The sequence below is a fragment of the Pleurodeles waltl genome, chromosome 8 (assembly GCF_031143425.1).
Source record: "Pleurodeles waltl isolate 20211129_DDA chromosome 8, aPleWal1.hap1.20221129, whole genome shotgun sequence".
Lineage (NCBI taxonomy): Eukaryota > Metazoa > Chordata > Amphibia > Caudata > Salamandridae > Pleurodeles > Pleurodeles waltl.
The window spans coordinates 19,223,942-19,245,567 of NC_090447.1; the positions used below are offsets into that span (position 1 = coordinate 19,223,942).

Sequence of the window (21,626 nt, forward strand, 5' to 3'; positions counted from 1 at the left end):
TAGCTTTTTGAAGATAGGTAAAGACAACTATTTTATGCATGGGTGGAGCTGCTACTTCCACAGTAACGAGGACATGACACCCTAGGCTTGGAAAAAGCTGTGCACAACCATCCTGTTCCCTACTGACCCTTCCATAAAGCTGGAGTGGGGTGCTGCCTTTATTGCATCATGTTCTTGTGTAAGTTCACACTTGGCAATGGCTTTTCAAAGCATGGAACTGATTAAATTAATATTCAGATGTAAATTCTCATTTTACCCTTCTGCATGGTGGTTCATCTCATGTAGTATGCAAGGATTTTCATTCTTTTAGCCCCACCCTTCTCGAACACTTAATCCAGCACTATAGCCTGCCCAAAATTCTGTTTGCAAAGGCCCTCTAGCTCTTGCAATCTGGAACTACCTGCATGATTTTCTGTGGCTTTGAGTATACTTGCATGCTTTCTGGAATCCATTGCATAAAGAATGGTTGTTCCTTACTGTTCCCCCTTCTAATTGGCCCTTTTTCTATGTAAGAACTTAGGTTTTTGATTGAGGGGGTGGAAATCCTACTCAAGCAAGAACCACAATCCATATCAGGGTGAACCACAAAAGTTAATAAATTAACCTAAGTATAACCCTCTAATAGCTTGGCTCAAAAGCAGTCAGGCGTAAATTAGACACCCTGTGTCAAATTTTTATACAGCACACAAAAAGTAACAAAGTGAAAACACAACACGAAAACAATCCCACACCACGTTAGAAACATAGAGAAGCACAGGAGTTATGAAGTTTTAAAAGTTTTTAGTGGAAACTAGTGCCTAAAAGATCAAAGCGCCAGCCACTGGTATCTGATCTCACAAGACTGGGGCAAAGCCAAAAATGAAGTCTGACCACGATGGAGCATGGTTCAGATACACAAGGTGGATTGTGCATGGCCAAGGCTTACCTTCAGACATAGCAGAATTTCTGCACAACAGCTGTTGACAACGTCTCACCCGTGTGCCTGGTACAGTTCTTCATCAGGTACGTGTCAGTAGGAAAGCCCTTATTTGTGCCATTCCTTCCTCAACAACAGGGTGCAGATTGTCAGCTGTGGTGACTTTAAAGCCAAGGCTTTAGTCTTCCTTGCAGGGTCCCTCAGGGGTCCTCCTTGAGCCCCACTCTTTTCAATCTGTATGTCACCCCTCCTGCTGAATTGATAAGTTCCTACAGATTTCAAGCACTCTCATATGCCTACGACACACAGATTACTTTACCCATCTCTGACAACTTGTCCTCAGTAGCTAAAAAGTTGAACCTTTGCATGACCAAATTAAAATCTGGATGAAAGAAAACATTCTTAAACTGAATACAGAAAAAACAGAGGTGCTGGTGTTTGGTGCACAAGAATCAATTTGGTTCTGCAGTTGGTGGCCATAGGAATGTGTCCCTCTACCCACTCCTGTTAAAGCAGCAAATAATTTGGGGCTGATCTTTCATACTTTCTTGAATTTTGAGTTACAGGTCAATTGCACCAAGAATACCTGTGTCTACATAATTAGAACTCTTAGGAAAATCTTTCCTTTTATACCAGTTGAAGTGCGTCACTCGTGGTCATTGCTTTAGTCTCTTCCAGACTTGATTATTGCAATGCACTTTATCTGAATATTAATGCCTCCTCATTGAATAACTTGCAAGTGGTGGAAAACAAAGCTGTGCACCTTATTCTTAATACTCCCAAATGAGTGAGGCAGCATTAGAGTGTTGCATTGGCTCATGGAGTTTTAAAATTGCTCCTGCCAAGCTAGGGCAAACACAGGTATCCTGGGACATAGTTGGAGCCAGCCCTGTGGGATGGGGTCCCCAGCGCCATTAATGGCTCTAGAAGGAGGCTGCATGCCCCTGCCATTTTTTGCATAGCCAGGTGCCAGAGGATGGGGTTCCATGGATCAAAAAGGCCTGTAGAAGGGGGCCTCCCCCTTTTATTTTATGGATAGGCCCTGGGGGTGGTGTTCCCAGGGCCAAAATCGGCCCCGGAGGGGGCCGCATGCCCTCTCTCAATATTACAAAAGGATGGGACCCGGGAGAAAGGGTCATCATGGCTGAATTGGCTAGGGTAGGGGGGTCTACAGCCCCTCTCCCCTTGTAAATATTGGCTGTGCCCTGTGGGGTGGTGGAACCCAGAGCCCAAGGGGGCCCGGGAAGGGGGGGTGGCATGTATCCCCTCCAAATAAAATTAGAAAAAAATTGCCACAGGACTTGACCCACCCGGGGGGCTATTAACAGCAAGCACAGGAAATCACGCTTGTTGTTTTTCTTTATTTTCCCACAGATTCATGGATCCTCCGAGAATTTGTGGGAAAATGATTAAAAAAACATTTTTGTCCCGAGGCTGTGGGAATCCACCACCAGGCCTAGGCAGTCAGGGTATTGGTGTAATTCTGGTTAGTGGTTTGGCCTGTAGTCACGTTCAAAACTCCCTATGGGAAATTGTATGGGGAAAACATGTCTGAAACTTTAAAGACAGCAGCTGAAGTGAGTAGCAAACTATATTTGAAAATGTTAGGAAGATTTGTCAAATGGTGCCAAAGTTATAGGCAAAAGTAAAAATGATTTTCCTATAGTAAGTAGGTCCTAAACTACAACTGCCTACTTTGGGAAAGATCCGGGACAACGCTTCCGCAACCACGCCTGCGCTGTTCACGCAAGCGGAACAATGCTTGCCTGAACAACAAAGGCCTTTTTCTCTGCCTTAACCAGGCATGTGTGCATGGTAAAGATACAGAAAAAGGAAGATCCATCGGGAGAGGACACGGTCAGGTAAGTGGGGCTGGGGCAGGGTAGGTGTTAGTTTTTAGGGGTGGGGCAGGGGGCTGAAGGGGTTGGGATGGTTAGGTTATTTTATTTTTTTAAGGGGCAGGGGTGGGAGGGTCGGTATTTTGTTTTTTAGGGCGGGGGTGGAGGGTCAGGGTAATTATGTTTTAGGGGTGGAGTGAGGGTAACTTTGCATTAAGGGTGGGTGGTGGGGTTTTTAGGGGCGGGGTGGGTGGTTGGGGTAAATTTGTATTCAGGGCAGGTGGGGGGTTGGGATTTTAGGGGTGGGGTCAAGGGTTGGGGTAATTTTGTATTCAGGGCAGGTGGGGGGTTGGGTTTTTAGGGGAAGGGGTGGGGGTTGGGGTTGGGGTAATTTTGTATTTAGGGTGGGTGGGGGCAGGTTATTAGGGATGGGTGGGGTTCAGGGTAATACTGTATTTAGGGCGGAGGTGGATTTTTAGGGGTATGGGGTCGGGTTTTTTTGTATTGAGGGCGAGTGGGGGGGTTGGGTTTTTAGGGGCAGGGGTGGGGAGGTCAGGGTAATTTTGTTTTTAGGGGGTTGGTCTAGTTTTATTTTTGGGGGTAGGGGGCAGTTTTAGGGCTCAGGGTGGGTGGGGTGTATCGAGGTAGTTTTTAAAGGTGAGGGGTCAGGGTAATTGTGTTTTTAGGGGTTGGTTTCTTTTATTTTTGGGGTTGGAGGTCAGTTTTAGGGCTCAGGGTAGGTTGGGGATATCAGGGTAGTTTTAAATGTTGGGGATTGAGGTACTTCTGTTTTTAGGGGCGGGTCAGGGTAATTTTGTTTTTAGGAGTTAGGTTGTTTTATTTTTGGGGTGGGGGTCAGTTTTAGGGCTCAGGGTGGGTGGAGGGGTATTGGGGTGGTTTTTAAGGTTGGGGGGTCGTGGTACTTCTGTTTCTAGCATGGGGGGGTGGCATGCGACAAACATGCATGCTGTTTCCACACGTTCCTTTACTAGGCATGCCTTTACAATGAAAAATCACTGTAAAGGCACGTGTGGTAAAGGCATGCCTGGAAACAAAGTGGTTGTTGTTCCGACCGCGTTGTTCAGGCAAGCGTGGTTGCCGCATGAGTGGTTCCATCATACAACCACCTACTTTCTATTGCCAGTAGGTTATATATATATATATATATATATATATATATATATATATAATAAACTCTGTTTGATTTACTATTTTGATCTTTGCATTTTCATTTCGCGTACTTCCATTACTTTACATGTATTTGTATATTTGTGTATTGACTGCACATTTTTAATGCATAAATCTGGGATGCATTCATTATTGATTGCAGATGTACTACATATAATGTTTGAATTATTATGGATCGATAGCACATCAGTTATTCGTACATATGAATTAGTAGTGATCGTAACTCGCATAATTTGCTGTCACGTAATCACATGAAATGTCAGCACAATTATGTGAGATGATGCAGAAATACAAGAGAGGGTAGCACTGCATTTTACTTTATTTTCTTAGTGCAAAATGCATCCTTGCATTTGAAATGTACCAGATGATGCATTTTTCCCTAAGAAAGTAGCACTAGATGCAACCGAAGAGGAGCAGCAGCCACTTGGGATCTGTGCCTCTGCTCTTGGGTAGGCATGCTTTGATCCAAATTGCTCCTGATGACTCGAACGGACAAATTGGCATAATATTCTGTAATTTCCCATCACAAGAGTAATGGGAAATTACAGAATTTACTCCAATTACTCCAGTGTAATTGCAATTTCACCCAAGCCTAATTTGAATGTTTGATAGAATGAAGTGAAAATTCCTTAATTTTACATCAATCATCACAAGGTCTCCAATTTCTAAACAATCAGAAAACTGTATTTGAGCCCAGTACAGACATGTAAGAGGCAGAAAGGATTATTCAGCTTTCTGGTAGCTGAACCACAAACACCCTTAGTGAAGATCAATGGCTCCACAGACCCAGGAGGTCCATAACTGAGAGAGCAGCCGTCTTCAAGTCCAGAAGCTTTCTAAGCAACAAGTCTGTACAGCTAACATATGCAGGATTGAAGCCACGTAAAGAAGCCCAAAAGGCACTTTTGGAGTTAAAATAGGAAATGTTTCTTTTTTGACCCTTTCCCTTTTTTTAACCTCCTCTGTTCTACGAATCTGCACAAACTTGCCATGACTCACAAGGGGCCTTGTCAACATTAGAAAAGTTGTGTCCCTTTTTTTTAGTAATTGTGACATGCAAACTGTAAAGCATAAAACCCTGTTTTTCTTATTTTCTCATGTTGCCTTCAGTACTTTGGTATGAAGGTGGACATTTAACTTTCCACTGTGGTAAAAATAACTGAATATGCAGTAATTTGTAAATTTGTTCTAAATAACAGGTATTATTGGGCCACGTCTATTTTTATGTGTGTGTGTGTGTCTGTGTGTATGTCTGTGTGTGTCTGTGTGTCTGTGTATGTGGGTGTGCGTGTGTGTCTGTGTCTGTGTGTGTGTTGCAGTGGTATGGTAACTTATGTGCTGAATGTATCTCTTTTATTTAGTTTTGTGTAGCAGCTGGAAGCAGACTGTAGCTTTTTCTCTTTCTCAACCACATTTGTATTGCAAACACAAAGAAAATGATGACTATTTGAATGCAGCACTTTAATTCTGACGCTTATATAGTGCACTATAAATAGATGGTTTTGATATCAGTAATGTTCCATACCTTTTACAGATGCAGTGACATGCATAAAATGTTCTGAGGATCATTGGAGCAATGGCAGACACACTGAATGTGTCTTGAAAGTGACTGAGTTCCTTTCCTATGAAGAGCCCTTGGGTCTAACGCTTGCTGCCTCTGCTGCCTTCTTGATGACTTCCACTGCTTTCATTCTTGGTATCTTTGTCAAGTATAGATCCACTCCGATTGTTAAAGCCAACAACCGTGGGCTAAGTTACCTGCTCCTCATCACCCTCAAGTGCTGCTTCCTCTGCTCCTTCTTATTCCTGGGTCGTCCCCAGAAGCTCACTTGCATGATCCGACAGATGGTTTTTGGAGTTATTTTTTCCATCAGTGTCTCTGTGGTTCTATCCAAAACTATAATAGTTATTATTGCCTTCAGAGCAACAAATCCTTGCAGTTCTGCAAAACAGTGGCTGGGATATAAAACACCAAGCTGTATCATTTTCTTCTGTTGTCTGATACAAGTTCTTTTCTCAGTTGTTTGGCTGCTGACTTCTCCTCCATTTCCAGAACTGAATATAAAGACTTACACTGAGAAGATAATCTATGAATGTAATGAAGGAAAAACCATCTTCTTCTACTGCATGCTGGGATACATGGGCCTCCTGGCCACAGTCAGCTTCATTGTGGCCTTTCTCTCAAGGAATTTGCCTGGAAGCTTCAACGAGGCCAAGCTGATCACCTTCAGTATGCTGGTGTTTGTCAGTGTGTGGATCGCCTTCATCCCAGCATACCTCAGCACACGTGGGAAGTACATGGTGGCCGTGGAGGTGTTTGCCATCCTGTGCTCCAGCGCTGGACTGCTGGGGTGCATATTCTTTCCTAAATGCTACAGTATTGTGCTCAGACCCACCAAAAACATCAGGAAGCAAATCAAACAATCTAACAATAAAATGAGGATATAACTTAAAAATACCAAGGGTTCATGCTGGTGTCTAATCTAAATATGTTTTGTCAAAACCGTAACATATGATTGAATTAGTAATATTCTTATATTTTAAACTTTATGGTGAGTGATGGTAGCTTCCAAGGTCCAAGGCAGAAGTTGGGTGCTGAGGTGCATTGAGGTAGGTGACACTGACACTCTGAAGGCACTGGGCTTATTTATGTGTTTAGACAAGATGTGAGGCACTCATGTCATGGTAGACGTTTGACAGCTGACTATCTTGTCTGTTCTGACTTACTGAGTACACTACCCACTTCCCAGCTGTTCTGCTTTTCTTCAGACTGAGAGGAAAACAAAGTGAATAGAATGCAAAGAATGCAGCACTCTTAGACTCTAGTCTGAGTAAAAACTGTATTAAAGCACTTCCCAGGTTTCATACACAGAAAGAATAACGTGAGCTTTTATTTCATATGCAGCAACACACATGCAATTTTAAAAATGATCACAGCGGTAGAGTAATAATGATCACAGAAACAAAGAAATGCAATATTTCAACAATGGATTTATATATATATATATATATATATATATATATATATATATATATATACAATGCAGCTAAAAATAAGAATTCAAAATGCATCACCATAGGGCTTGACACTAACTTCATGCTAGAGCCTCCCCTCCCATCAAATAAGAGTTGGTGTTCAAACCAAACTCTGGTCATACCAGATCAGTGTTGAAAAGAACACACTAGAGACTTGCCAAATCTCTCTGTGTTTTTCCAAGACCGAGTTGTTCCCTGCTTTACCATAAACATTCTCAGCCTGATACATCTTATCATTCTAATCCCCCATGTTATGTGCCCCTCTACGTTGAAAAGAAGTGAAAAACACATTAACAAGCTGTGCAGAGAAAAATACCTGCTTCACTAATGTGACGGCGTTTGCAGCTAAGCTAAGCACAAAATGGAGTCAGTTGTCAAGATGGAACCGGTGGTTAAATACAGATAGCATTACACCACCAAATTTTATATATCCCTTGCAATTAGTCATTTGAGAATCAGACATATACTGAGGCAGTCCTCTTACATCAATACTCAAAGTTGCTGTAATATCAGAATATTAAATAGCCCTTCAGAGGTTGTGATTTTCCTGCCTCTCAACACCTTCACAAACGGCATCCACAAATGTTCCTCAAATCTCATTCAGCAGCTTCTCATATTTTTTAAAGTGTTTGTAGACCTGAGCTGTAGTCAGTCCACATCTTCTTATCACAGCAACCTTCATGGAGTCTTAGGCCCATATTTATACTTTTTGACGCTCAACTGCGCCAACGCAGTTGTGCGTCAAACATTTTACCGCCGGCTAACGCCATTCCAACGCACCATGCGGGTGCCTTATTAATGGAATGACGTTAGCCGGCGCTGCGGACTGGTGTGCGTAAAAAAAAAAGACTCACACCAGGCAGCGCCGGAGTATGGGAAAATGGGGGTTGTGCGTCAAAAAACGGTGCAAGTCAGGTCTGAGGCAAAATTCAGGCCTCAAACCGGATTTGCGCCATTTTTTTTGATGCCCAGCCTCCATTGACATGACTCCTGTCTTAGCAAAGACAGGAGTCATGCCCCCTTGCCCAATGGCTATGCCCAGGGGACTTATGTCCCCTGGGCATGGTCATTGGGCATAGTGGCATGTAGGGGGGCCCAAATCAGGCCCCCCTATGCCACAAAAAAATCAGGAAAAAATACTTACCCGAACGTACCTTTCCTTCCCTGGGATGGGTCCCTCCATCCTTGGGTGTCCTCCTGGGGTGGGCAAGGGTGGCAGGGGGTGACCCTGGGGGGCAGGGGAGGGCACCTCTGGGCTCCTTCCGAGCCCACAGGTCCCTTAACACCTGCCCTGACCCAGGCGTTAAAAAACGGCGCCCATCAGGCTGTGCACCGTTTTTGAAGGCCCACTCCCTCCTGTGCGTCAAAATTACGCCAGAGTATAAATAAGGGGCACAGGCCTTAAAGTCATTTTTTGGAAGGGAACGCCCACCTTGCATATAATTAACGCAAGGCTGGTTCCCCCTTCCAAAAAATGACGCACATGGTAAAATTCTGACGCCCGCGGGGTCGGACGTCGAAGTATAAATATGGGGCAGGGTTTGCGCCGATTGTGCGTCAATAATTTTGACGCACATACGGCGCAAACAGAGTATAAATATGCCCCTTAATGTGTTACAAAGACCTTTGTTACCAACTGGTGGTAATCAGTTCAATAGAGCTGGCACCTTCTCCACATCATTCATATTATTCATGTGAAGAGCCTGATTAAAGCCTGTTATCAAAGACATGATATCCTCTCTAAGTTTTAATTAGACAATAAACCCTTAGGGATATTTAGGTATTGAAAATGCTACCCTGAAAAACATGCTCACGATTGGTGCTGAGTTACTTTCACTGTCTCTAATCGAGGCCATCAGCACTGGGCGGCTTTTTCTTCTTCATCTTTAGCTCTTGCTCTTTAACTTGCCTTTCTTCCACAAGTTGTTTTTCCTCTAGCTGGAATTCCTCCCCGAGTCTCTGACTCTGAGCCTCTTGCAGGTCCATCTACACGTACAATTTTCTTACCACTAAAGCAGCATTATCTGAAAACAAAGGGTGATCAGCAGAATCAGGAAGGTGACTAGGACAAAAACCGGGATCGAATAAAATGAACAGCGTGAACACGCCTAAGGAAATGTGTTCTAATGGGACTACACATATATGTCTCAGGAGTGGGCATCTTGTGATCTTATTGGCTCATGCAAAACACTCATTCTCCAGACTGCTCTTAACTTAACCGTAGCACACTTATTCCCTCCAACTTAGCTTTACTAAAGTAATGGTTCTCTGCCATCATTACTAATAACTGAAGGCCCAATTCAAAAGCGACTTAAGAGTCCTAAAGTGTGGAATCTCTGTACTTGTGGTGGAATTTCCAAACTGAGCACTGCAGACTCCGTACTCAAAACTTTGCAAGTTGTAAGTCTCTTTGTGAATCAGGCCCTTAATGGTAACTTGCTAGAACTTACCTTACTTTTTATTGCACCTGGTGTCTAGGGTCTAGATTCTCCACCACTTCACAATAGAGTGCGGCCAGTTATCCATGGTACACAACTAAGTGATAGTAAATCCATATGTCATATTGCCTTGTTGCTGGAAATGTAAACAATAAATACTGCTAGAAGCTGACTGAAATAGCGAGTGTCTATTTTAAAGGTACTGACTTTCAGGAGGTAGCAAAGTCGAACTACTAAGTCTTACTCTTGGAGGGTGGTGTGGAGAAAATTGTATAATTAAAGTCTTGTAGACTGGACCCTAACATTATGACCAGCTAGCCCAAGAAGTGAAGTCTGATGAAAAATCATAAGCATAAGAAAAAGTTATTTATACATATAGCTATGTTCTCCTGGTTTGTCTTTCTTAATCGATTCACAGGCTTGAATGATTCCCTGTAGTGAAGATGGGAATCCTTGTTAGTTAATGTTAAAAGAGCAGTGTTCACATACACTTTTTGAACATTGCATTAACTATGCACTGTGTGAAGACTTTCCACCTCGTTATGTAGTTAGTGCTACATCCGATGATCTCCATGTCTCCTCATAATCTTTCAGGGCTATAATTTTCATAGCGCATATTCAAATGACAATATTCTAATTATGAAGGCATGTGAATCTATGAAAGATACCAACACTGGGAAATTTAGTTACACTTGAGCAACTTCTCTATCTTCTTTTGTGTTCACTTTGCTTTTTGAAAATAAAGGCAGTCTTATTATGAAAAAAAATCAAGCTCTAGCTAACATAGCAATTGTGTGACTCACGCTCCATTTTGTTGTGATGTTTTTGAATATATTTTCACAGGAAGACAATGACTTTCCCAATAGTACTAAAATGTTGTTTCAGCAGAGTTGTACATGTTCACTGCTTCACCTGGCTGTCCTAGTAGAGCCACACAAAATACAATAATATTTCTTGTGTTACAAGTGGTGTTTGTGAGACGCTCCATGATGTAGAATTATGAGAGACTTTTGAAATGTACTTTCTTGCAACTGTAGCAATTATAGTTTGAAATTGTCATTCAAAATGCCTGCAGCGAATCATCCAGCAAGGACCACCAAAACCAGATAAGAAATTAACAATGCTCTCAGTCCATCAGTCGCGCATGAGAACGAGATGGAATGAGACGTCATTAGCATTGGATCTCTCAAAGATTCAGATGCTTGAATTGTGACTAGAAAGCAGTGACAATATAGTGTAGGGTGGGCAAAGGCTCAGGTTAATAAAACGTTTTTCCATCACCACTGGTATCTCAGCTGTTCATGATTTTACCTTTACATCCAGGTAATAGAGCTTTCAGAAGATCTGTGTTAATTGTCACTGTGCTGCACCATATTACACATCAATGTGATGCCAGTAAACAGAGCTGCAGAAATGGCCACCCTTCTGAATGAATAATCCCCCCTGTTTTCCGAAGAACCCTTCTAACATTAGCCTGGTGTACTGCAATATAAACCACCATCTCGTGGCCAGAACCCTGCTTTGGTAAGACTTGGTCCTTCAGTAACTGTTCTAAAGTAAAAAAGTATAGAAAGATGTCTGAAACTTTCAAGTCTTGTCCAATAAAATTTGGGTCACCTTTGACGACCCAGGTGTGGAATAGATTTCCTGCTGCCATTGTGCATTTGGGATGAAAAGATGTATATAGATACTTTATCACTGAAAAATGCTTTTGTTATTAGGATTACTTGGTCTCTGGAGACGATGAGATAGTTTTTTTTTTTCTAATCTGTTGTTAATCTGCGTTTGCAAGGAAGGGCTCCTTTGGGTAGTATAAAGTCTTGATAGTGTAGACAAACGAATCAATGAGGTAAGTTTTTCAGTCATGACTTTGGTGTTGATTACAGTTTTTCGGAGGGGTTTCTCTGTCACAACTGTGACAAATATCCCATCTGACCAAATATAAATCCTATAGGACAGTGGTTCCCAGGGGCCCCACGACTCCCCTTCCCGCCAGCCTTTCCATGGCGGTTCCTACCGTGGTGGGAAACCGCTGGTCCCGGCGGTGTGACCGTGGCGCTTCCGCCGCAGTTGTAATCCGCTAGTTTGTACCGCCAGCCTGTTGGCGGTACAACCTCCAAAAGCCAGGGTTGTAATGAGGGCCTATATCCCCAGCTTTCAGTAATGACTCAGTGGAGGGGTCTCCGGATTCCAATAATGATTTAGTGGGACTCCCCGGGTTCCAGTAATGATAAAGTGGGGGTCCATAGATATCAAAAGGTTGGGAACTACCTCCAGGACTTAATGGGCAGGAGAGGGGACATAATAACCCCTCCTCCAAACTCTAAATCAGACCTTTTGTGTTTCTCTAAACCATACACTTGTACAGGTATGCACAATATGTGACCCCTACACATTATTACCCTTATTGTTGTTTGCAACATTTCCTCTACATGTATTTACACATTTGTATGATATATTATCTCTTTATGTGTGATGCAAAGTGTTCTGACACCCTACAATGGGATGAGTAGTGTTATACAGACCATCACATTTGTGATGGAGTACTCCCCTCCAATTAATCATGCCCTGACTGTATTTTTTTTTAAACTTGCTGGGTGGCAACTGCACTTCCTCCAGCTCACCCACAGCATAAAAATAAATGGCTGGTGGTTTCCCTGCCCATTCTAGGGGCACCACTAGGAAGAAAATATCTATTTTACATAAGCCCTATAGAATTATACGGTTCTCCTTACTAGGAGCAGTGACTAATAAACGAGGGGCTCCTGTCACTCATTTTTTTTTTTGTAATTATTTTTTTATTTTTTAAAGCTGAATTACCCCCTCCCCAAAATTAAAATCATGCCTCCGGGAATAGGGGGCCCCAGGGCCTCACGAAGGCTCAGAGAGGAAGTCTGCACACTAATGACCCCAAAAAAATAAGCAACCCCAGGGTATGGGGTCCCCAGTGCCTCTATGAGGCTTGTAGATTGGGACTGCACATAACCTCCACTAAAATTCAAATTAGCCCTGCGTGATCGGATCCCCAGAGTCTTAAGAAGGCTCAGGTAAGGGGGACATACACCCACTCTTCAATAATTAACCTATCAACCTGGGGGATGGAGTCCTCGGGCCTCAAGAATGATCAGAGAGGGGGCTGCATGCCACCTTCCCCAAAGAAATAAATGCCCCGACCCACTGGGCCCAAGCCCACCCCTTTAGGCTTATTGTTTAAAAGCAGGGGAGACAGGTTTTTTTTAAATGATGCTGCAGGTCCGCGGATCCTCTGTGGATCCACGGCGCCAATTAAACAAAATTAAGGTTTTAGACTGAGGAGTACCAAGTGGATCCCTATTGAAGTCCCATACCAAGTCTAGGGGTGCAGAATCTTGATACCCTGCCCCTATACATTTTTTTTGTTTTAACAGGACAGTGGACTGAGACTCTAGTCTTACAATGGATGCTGCTTGCATCGTTGTTGATGTAGTGGCAGCCAATCAGGTGTCATCTTGAGATCTGTCTGCTCCACAGATCCTCCGTGGCATGAAATATACATTTTTGAACCTTAATTTCTCAAAACCTCTGTACGGATTTACACCAAAGCAAATAAGCTTGGTTAATGCACCAAAAGCAAGCTTTCTGCCACATCTGGTGTAATTCTGTCCAGCCGTTTTTGCAAACTCCCTCACCCCTCTTTTTCTCAGCTCCCACTTGACAAATCAACTTGAAACTTTCCAGAAAGAAGTTAAGGAGGATGAACATTTTTTGAGTAAGTTTTGTGAAGATTTGTCAAACAGGGTGAAAACTACTAGCAAACCAAAAAATGCTTTTCATATACAATCCTAGTGCTAATGATAACTATATACTGCTTCCTGTGAGAGGCCTGATGATGAAGATGTGCTAAAGGCACTACAGAGACTACCATTTACTGTGCAGGTTCTCAGGTATTAAGTACATTTGAGTATCTTTAGTAAATAGCCCCAAGGGTTCAGGGTTACAGTGCATTGTGTCAGTCACCAAGTCAGGCTCCTATTGACTCATACTGTCCTGCATTACCAGCTCAGTGGTATTTTTGTTCATATTCAGGGGGTCAAATGTGGAAATGTGTCTCTCCCTTAATGACTCGTATTGTCCCACACCATAGTTCACACTGAAGCAATAAAAATTGTGGCATGTATGACCACAGAGCTAGCATGATATTCTTATTATTTGGCATGAACAACATGTGAGTAGCTTTTGAAACTGCCTTTGATTAGGTTGAGTTCAAGAAGCACTGTGTGACCAGCACTCTTTATATGGAGGTGATGCCATATTGACTCCTCTGGAGCTTAATATTAGTAACAGAAGACCTAAAAACTTGGGTACAGGCATCTCATCATGCAGGATATTTGACAACATTTGCAGCACACATAGAAAGAGGAAAACACCTCTCCTGATTGTTTTTGTGCTGGAAGGTGTCCTTTCCTGTACAAAAACAATAATTCCTGCAACACAACCATCCTTGCACCAAGGTGGAAGGATGCCTGCATTGGTGCATGGCAACAATTTGTGCACCAGGTCAGAGAAAAAGGACAGGAATACGCCGTAACTTGTAGATATAGCTCATTCCTGCCCTTTTGTTGTGATGCAAGACAACACAGCAAGAAAGCCATTGCAAATGGGGCCCCATGTCTTTTCTATTCATTAAGGTAAATTCTAGAGAGTAAAACATTTTACATTAAACATCATGGACCAGCACAATCAACAAATGCATGGAAAACCATAGGGCCCCATTCACAAAGGTAAAGTTAGACCTAACATCTAACTTAGACCACAAAGTCTAACTTTACTACTTTTCGGTATTCACAAATGTACGTTAATAGTAAACCTACTAGTGGTAAGGTTACTCGTAGTAACTTACCTTTGTGACTACCAAAAAGTAGTAAAGTTAGACTTTTGTTCTGAGTTAGACTTTTAGTCTATGTTAGACTATTGGTTGAACTTTACCATTGTAAATCAGGCCCATAGAACGTTATACAATGCCTTTTTGTTAATAAATGACCACACAAAGAAACACATAAATGCATGTTGCATCCAGGGATTATCATGCACAGCACAAATCAGTCACAGTGAACTATACAAGGAGTCCAAGGAAGACTCACAACCTTGTATGATAGTGAAGCTCCCAAAAACTTAAACACAACCGGAAGTCAACAGAATGTTGCAACAAAACCTTTGCAACAGCCTAGGACCCACAAGCATTGCACCACATTGCGCATGATGTCTTATCATATCTGATGATCCACAGCCACGCCACAGAGGAAATTGGTGGTGCAAGAAGTCTATGATTAAGATACCACTGTGACCAGGACGTTATTTATCCAGCCTTCATAAACATGGGTTCCATGCCTTTGACATGGTTGCAAATGAGTGGATGCAAAGGAGGTTAGAAGGATAGAGCCACCATAATCTTAGAAAACTCACATGGCATCAGACTCCTTCCAAGAAACCCAGTGTGCACTCAAGAACTCTGCACTTAAACACACACGCCTCACATTAAAATTCTACATACACAACATAACATACAACTCATACCTTAAACACACACACCCCACATTAAAATTCTATGTGCACAACACTGCAAATCAAAGAGGAAAAAAATACTCTACTAAGTCACTTCACTAATTCCGCACAAAAGAGAAAATCAATAATAATATACAAATTCTCTTAAGCTGAATGTTAGCATTTCCCCAAGAAAGCAAACAAGAGCCTTTAAAACACACTACTGCTTAAAACCTGTGACATTTAAAGGACATAAGGCCTGATGGACAACGTTTTACAACATAAAAAGTTTATCCTTGAGTCAGAAAAGTGTTTTGACCTGCAAATTACCTTTTTCTACTCATTCCTGTTTGACGCCGCAATGAAATGTTACTGGGTTTGAAACCACAATTGGTCAGTTACCAACATCCGGCGTGGGGTGGTACATGATTTGTAAAGGGGAAGCTGTCTCTGTGTTTCAGGTCCCTCCTTCAGAATCATGGGGAGGGGCCTGAGGCACAACTGATGGTGGTCCAGGGAACCATTCCATGTTCTCACATTGTCATTCTTTCAGGAGAACATTTATTAATGTGAACACGGTGAGAGAGGTATATTCTCTCTCTCAGACATTAATCCCTGCATCCACATGAGTTCACCAAATGCCTCCTACCTCATTAATATTCATTATGCAGGACATTTTGCAACCGCATGCAAATTTACATTTTCCACTGTAACTGATGAGCGTTATATTCACATCACAAAATGAAGTTCTCTTTACAAAGCAGTTAGTATGCAATTAGCACATACTGTTTGCACACAGGGCTTCTTACAACTGGTCTTGATCTCTAAAAGTAACTCTTTTTGAAACTCTGCCACACGGAGATCAGCTCCTGGGAGGTGTGAAGACCTCAGAAGACAATTCTATTGGAAATAATATCTTCAATGTATCGAGAGGTGGAGTTAAGAATAGAAAATATACACCTATGATTTACTTTCCTAATGTTTTAGCTGTCCATATTGTGACTATGATATTTTTATGACCAATATTCTGACATACAGCCTTAAATTCTGGTCCTTCTTACCAGGCGTGGCATTGACAGGTTATTAGTGATCCCTCAACCGGACCTCCAACCCTGACTTACAATGAGGGCAGTAAATGCACAAAGATGTCTACAAGCAACTTAGACCTGTGTGTTAAAGGCAGACGAAACTATTCTACCCAAAGGATGTGCCTTCAGCCTCACAATGTATTTCTCTCTCCACACACCTGCTAAAGTGACGCAGGGATCAGTCTTTGGAGCCTGTGAAGTATCAATCTCTTATCGAGCCAAATGAAGTGAGGCAACTTATAACACTAACTTTTACACCTTATGTTCACCAAACCTCTCCTGGTTCCGGATCAGGTGACACAATGGCTAACACTCAAAGCCTGTGCCTCAGGCCTCCTCTCTCCATATGCAAGGTGAGGTGATGCAATGACAACACTATGGTAGTTATAGCTATAATATAGGAGAATATCAAAAATGGCCAATCCTGAGAAGCCATCCCTGGTCAAAATTATCCTAACTTTTACCCTCAAAGAAGTCATCTTAGTAAGGTGTTTTGGTGTGGTTACTCAGTCAACCAACCAACAGAGCACTGGATTTTTGCAACAAGATAATACAATTAGAAGCCTGGCACTTGCAGATATCCTTTTTCCTATATGTGCTTCATTGCAACCAGTCATACTTTACTGCTTCTCGTGCACAAAACTATTTAAGTAATATTTTTTTGTTTTTGCAGGAGCCACATGGTAGCTCAAAATCGTCATTCTAACCAGTCAAGGATGACCTGTTATTGAAGGTGACCCAAAAGGCTATGGACTTCTTGAGCACATCCATTACTCTTTGAATGTGATAATGCTTTACTATTCCACCTCCAGCATTATTTGTTTCCCCCAAACTCCACTCTTGAACTCAGTACCAAGCAGTAGTTCAAAGATCTTGCTTATTACGCTCCCAAATGGGAAGAGTGTTATGTTGCCAGAGTTGGTTTTCAGTCTTGATAAAAGTCCGAACTCCACCAGCTCTCCAAGAAGTTCGATTACTAGTAGTAAAGTTAATAGCAGTAACTTACCTTTCTGAATACCAAAAAGCAGTACAGTTAGACTTTTGTTCTAAGTTAGACTTTTGGTCTAAATTTAGACTTGAGATCTAAACTTTGACCTAAGGTGTAAAGTTAGCTTTCAGAATTAAAGTTAGGTCAGGTGTAAAGTTAGACTTTAGATCTAAACTTAGACTTCATGTCTAAAGTTAGACTTTTTGTCTAAATGTACCTGTGTGAATATGGCCCTGTGAGTCCCTTGCAATCCACCCAGCTTCAAACCTGCCTAAAACTGCCTTGAAACAGTGAGGCTCAACACATTTCACAGTCAGGTTTACATGATGAGCTGAGTGTCATCAGCATACATATAAAATATGTTATTACCTGCCTTCACACTAAGGGTCTGATTTAGAGTTTGGTGGATAGGCTTTCTCTATCACAAATGTGACCGATATCCTGTCTGACATATTAGAATGCCATAGGATATAATAGAATCGTAATATAGTGGACAGGATATCAGTTTTGTTTCTGATGGAGTAACGCCATCTGCCAAACTCTAAATCATGGGGGTCATTCTGACCCCGGCGGTCTTAGACCACCGGGGCCAGGGTCGGCGGGAGCACTGCCGACAGGCCGGCGGTGCCCCGCAGGGCATTCTGACCGCGGCGGTAAAGCCGCGGTCAGACCGGCAACACTGGCGGTCTCCCGCCAGTGTACCGCCGCCCTATTGAATCCTCCAAGGCGGCGCAGCTAGCTGCGCCGCCGAGGGGATTCCGACTCCCCCTACCGCCATCCAGTTCCCGGCGGTCCGCCCGCCGGGAACCGGATGGCGGTAGGGGGGGTCGCGGGGCCCCTGGGGCCCCAGCAGTGCCCATGCCACTGGCATGGGCACTGCAGGGGCCCCCGTAAGAGGGCCCCTACGAGTATTTCACTGTCTGCTTGGCAGACAGTGAAATACGCGACGGGTGCAGTAGCACCCGTCGCACCTTCCTACTCCGCCGGCTCGATTACGAGCCGGCTTCATCGTGGGAAGGACGGTTTCCCCTGGGCTGGCGGGTGGCCTTTTGGAGGCCGCCCGCCAGCCCAGGGGAAACCTCAAAATACCCACCGCGGTCTTCCGACCGCGGTACGGTATTTTGGCGGCTCCCGCCGGGCGCGCGGTGACCGCGCCCGGCGGGAGTCAGAATGACCCCCCAAGTCTGTTGAGGAGGCAAATTCTAAAATGTCTGTTTGACTTTGTGACCTCTCCTGGTTCTCTGTGGTCATTCAGCTGCTGTACACCATGCCCATGCAGCCTCTCTCATAAGCACTTCCATGATTTCTCATCCATGCCTCTGTAGCTGAAGATTCCAGGGTTGCATACAAATTAGTTAGTCTCCAGGTCAGGCCAGCACATTTGGTCGTTGAGCACTTTAGCCATCAGTTTCTATGTGGAATCGAAACATATTCATATGAGACATTCAAAAATGTAAGGTGGTGCTCAGCATTGGTAGGTAATCGATATTGATGCATGTGTTATGTGGAGTGGAGTAAAACAAGCTTCATTTACCAAGCCCACTCTACGCAGGGCTCCTATAGGGCAGCTTGTAGATTTTGTCCGCTGGGCACCCTTGGAAGATACTTCTACAGGTCATCATCCAACTCACATCTAAGATCTCCTGCTAAGACCATTGCTGAACCCATATGGTGACTGAGGTCTTGCGTTCATCATAAAAATATTGGGTCCTTTACATTAGGGGAGTAAATATTAAGAAATCATAACACGTGTACGTCTTTATTTTGAGAGAGAGAGAACCTGCCTTTTCAGCTCTTGTGCAATACATTTAGTGGGAGAGTACCAGCACTTCTCAGGAGCAAACAGGTATTCGAAATAGTGAGTTCCTGCACTTCTATATTTCCATTGAAAGCACTGCGTAGAGCCAATCATTCCTTCCCACCCTGGTCCTGAGCAATGGGTGCCATTGATAACAGTATACCGGTGCCACCGAGAAGAACCACTTTCTTGGCTAATGGTGAATATGACGCAGAATATAATTTCTCTCTCCTTTTCATGGCTTTTACAGGTTCAGTGGTGAGTAAATGTAACCCTATGTCTTCATAAAAGAACAATTCTTCTGCCGTTACTCTAGTTGCTGCAGCCTAGAACGTTTCCACTCACTGATGTGAAGAAACACCTGCTCGTATTACAAGTCCCAGAAAAGAGAAAAACACCAAAAATTCATTTGTGTATCAAGCTCACAGTGTGAACAGAGGGACTCTAGAACTGTAAATCTATATTATTTCATGGTACTTAGCACACCAGCGGACAGACTACCCTGTTTCGATATTAACTCTGGCTCTATGGGTTTGTACCCGTCCTGGTAGGTGCAGCACTATGCAAGATATACATTAATTTAAAAAACACAGTTCAAATTGTTATTTTGCCCCTAATATATAAACATATGTCAGTACTGACACTATAGTTGAAAAAACATCTATGGGGCATATCTTGTGCACCCATCTTTAATGAGCATGGCTAACATCAGTGGCAGGACAAGTCACTTTTGTTTTTTCCTGCCTGCCTGCGAGAGTTGCCTACCCAGGAGTCGGATTGCCACAGGAGTGGTTCACAGATACGGGGTGACCTGCAATGATGGGAAAGAGTGATCCCCCCGGACCCAGAACCGAGTGCCACATAGTCCCTCGAGGATGGTATAGATCATTTGAACCTCTGCTGCATCACTGTGTCCTTGGTCCACTCACCTTGGTCAAAGAGGGCTAGAAAGGCACCCCTGGGTCTCCTACCCATAATGTGATGGCCTTGGCCTCAAGAAGGTAATTTCTTAGCTCATGAATGAAAGAAATCCCTTCGAGCTAGTTGGTGCTGACGAAGAACTGGTATGACCAGAAGTCAATGCTAACTGGGTACCAGGAGGGTCAGAAGGTACTGGTACAGAAGCTAATTTGCCCTCACGAGCCGTCCCTACAAACCCACATGGTTATTAAGAAGATCTCTGATGTCAACTGCCTGGCTCAACACAGATGTCACACAGAAACCCCAGAGGATATACCTTGTGAAGTGGTTCAAGTCATACATTTGAAGCGACTACACAGTCAGCATCGTGGTAATGGCACAAAAGGTCAAGGAGCAGAGCATCCAAGTTTGCAAAGTAATAAAAAATATGATTCAATAGATGTGGTGACACTATCCCCTCATCTGACTTCTGCATACAGGTGAACAAAATTTTCGTAACACCAGCTGCAGGTCAGACACCGCTGGGCCAGTATCTTTAACTGATAGTAGAGCACTTGGAAATAAACTGCCAGGTTGCTGCTGTTCTAAGTATATGGTTTACTCAGATTATTAGCGTATAGCAGTGGTTCCCAACCATTTGACTCATGTGGACCCCCACTTTTTCATTACTGGAACCCAGGGACCCCAATGAATCATTATTGGAATCTGGGGACCCCCACTGAATCATTATTGGAATCTGGGGACCCCCACTGAATCATTACTGAAAGCTGGGGACCTAATCTGTTAATATTATTTCATTTTCTGAGCAGTAATAGACCCCTGGAGGAGGCTTTGTGGACCCCCAGGGGTCCCTCGACCACAGTTTGGGAACCACTGGTCTATAGTAAATATGCTGTCTCTTTAAACTCTCGGGTACCTTCCATAACCTCTGTGATTAAATCACAAGAAAAAACAATTGTCTCTCAAACAGAGTTTATCAAATCTCAGCAGAGTATAAGCATTTTTTACTGGGCAACATTACCTGAGAGCTCACCACAACTCCTGAGGGAGTATAACACAACCAAATCTGTTATCAGGCTTTACATCTACTCTTTATTGTGACCTCAAAATAGGCTTCAACTGCAATGCATTTCAGTGGGGACAGTGACCGTGGCCCTGTATTGACTACCACAACATGTTGCCCATGTTGTGGTCAGCAAAATAATATGGCATTCCCTTGCTTCTGCCACTTGCTCCGGGGGGCCAAGCTGTCCTAAGCCCATATATTTTTTAATTCATTTTCACGAGTAGGGACTATGTCCCTGAGTCTTGTAATGGCTGCGACAACATACTATTCATGGTGTACCTAGACAATTAGGATTGACTAGTTCCCTTTAACTTGACCAGGGGTTATCTGGCCACCAACTGTCTAGATAAACCTGATGTTTGGAAATAACGTGGGCAATAACACTTTTGGGATCCTCCCATTTTTCTTAGTCCCTGCTTGACACTACTTCCAGACAGCGGCCACAGTAGTTAGCTTTTATTTTGGAAAACTTCGTGTAGATTCTTCAAATGGTGCCAAAGTTATTAGCGGAATAAAACATGCTCTTCCAATGGAAACTCTCACCTAACTCTCAGTGGCAGGCATTAATTCAAGTGGGCGGAGGGGGCAGGTGGGCTACACATGAACACATATACACCTACCTATCGGCTTGCACACTCACTTACACCCATGTGTGTACACATATACCCACCATTCACAACCATATATATACACTCACATCAGTTCACAGCACACATGCACCAATACCCATGCATTCATCCATCACATAAGCATGCATGCACCAAACATTAAAAAAACTAACTTATAGCGGCGATCTTGGGTACTGGGAGGGAAGACTTTGTGGATGCTG

At 43.2% G+C, this 21,626-nt stretch overlaps 2 protein-coding genes across 2 annotated transcripts in view; one reads left to right on the plus strand and one right to left on the minus strand.

Moving 5' to 3' along the window:
* Positions 1-6,390, plus strand: part of LOC138249309 (extracellular calcium-sensing receptor-like) — a 75,723-nt gene extending 69,333 nt beyond the window's left edge. The window contains exon 7 of the mRNA XM_069203267.1: positions 5,477-6,390. Within this exon, the coding sequence (XP_069059368.1) occupies positions 5,477-6,390 (914 nt within the window). The remainder of the gene's footprint in view (positions 1-5,476) is intronic.
* A 2,430-nt stretch (positions 6,391-8,820) lies between these two features.
* LOC138249310 (vomeronasal type-2 receptor 26-like) overlaps positions 8,821-21,626 on the minus strand; it is a 179,521-nt gene continuing 166,715 nt past the window's right edge. Inside the window, exons 11-12 of the mRNA XM_069203268.1 lie at positions 10,885-10,967; positions 8,821-8,964 (exon numbers count right to left, since the gene is read on the minus strand). Coding sequence (XP_069059369.1) covers positions 8,821-8,964; positions 10,885-10,967 — 227 coding nt within the window. The remainder of the gene's footprint in view (positions 8,965-10,884; positions 10,968-21,626) is intronic.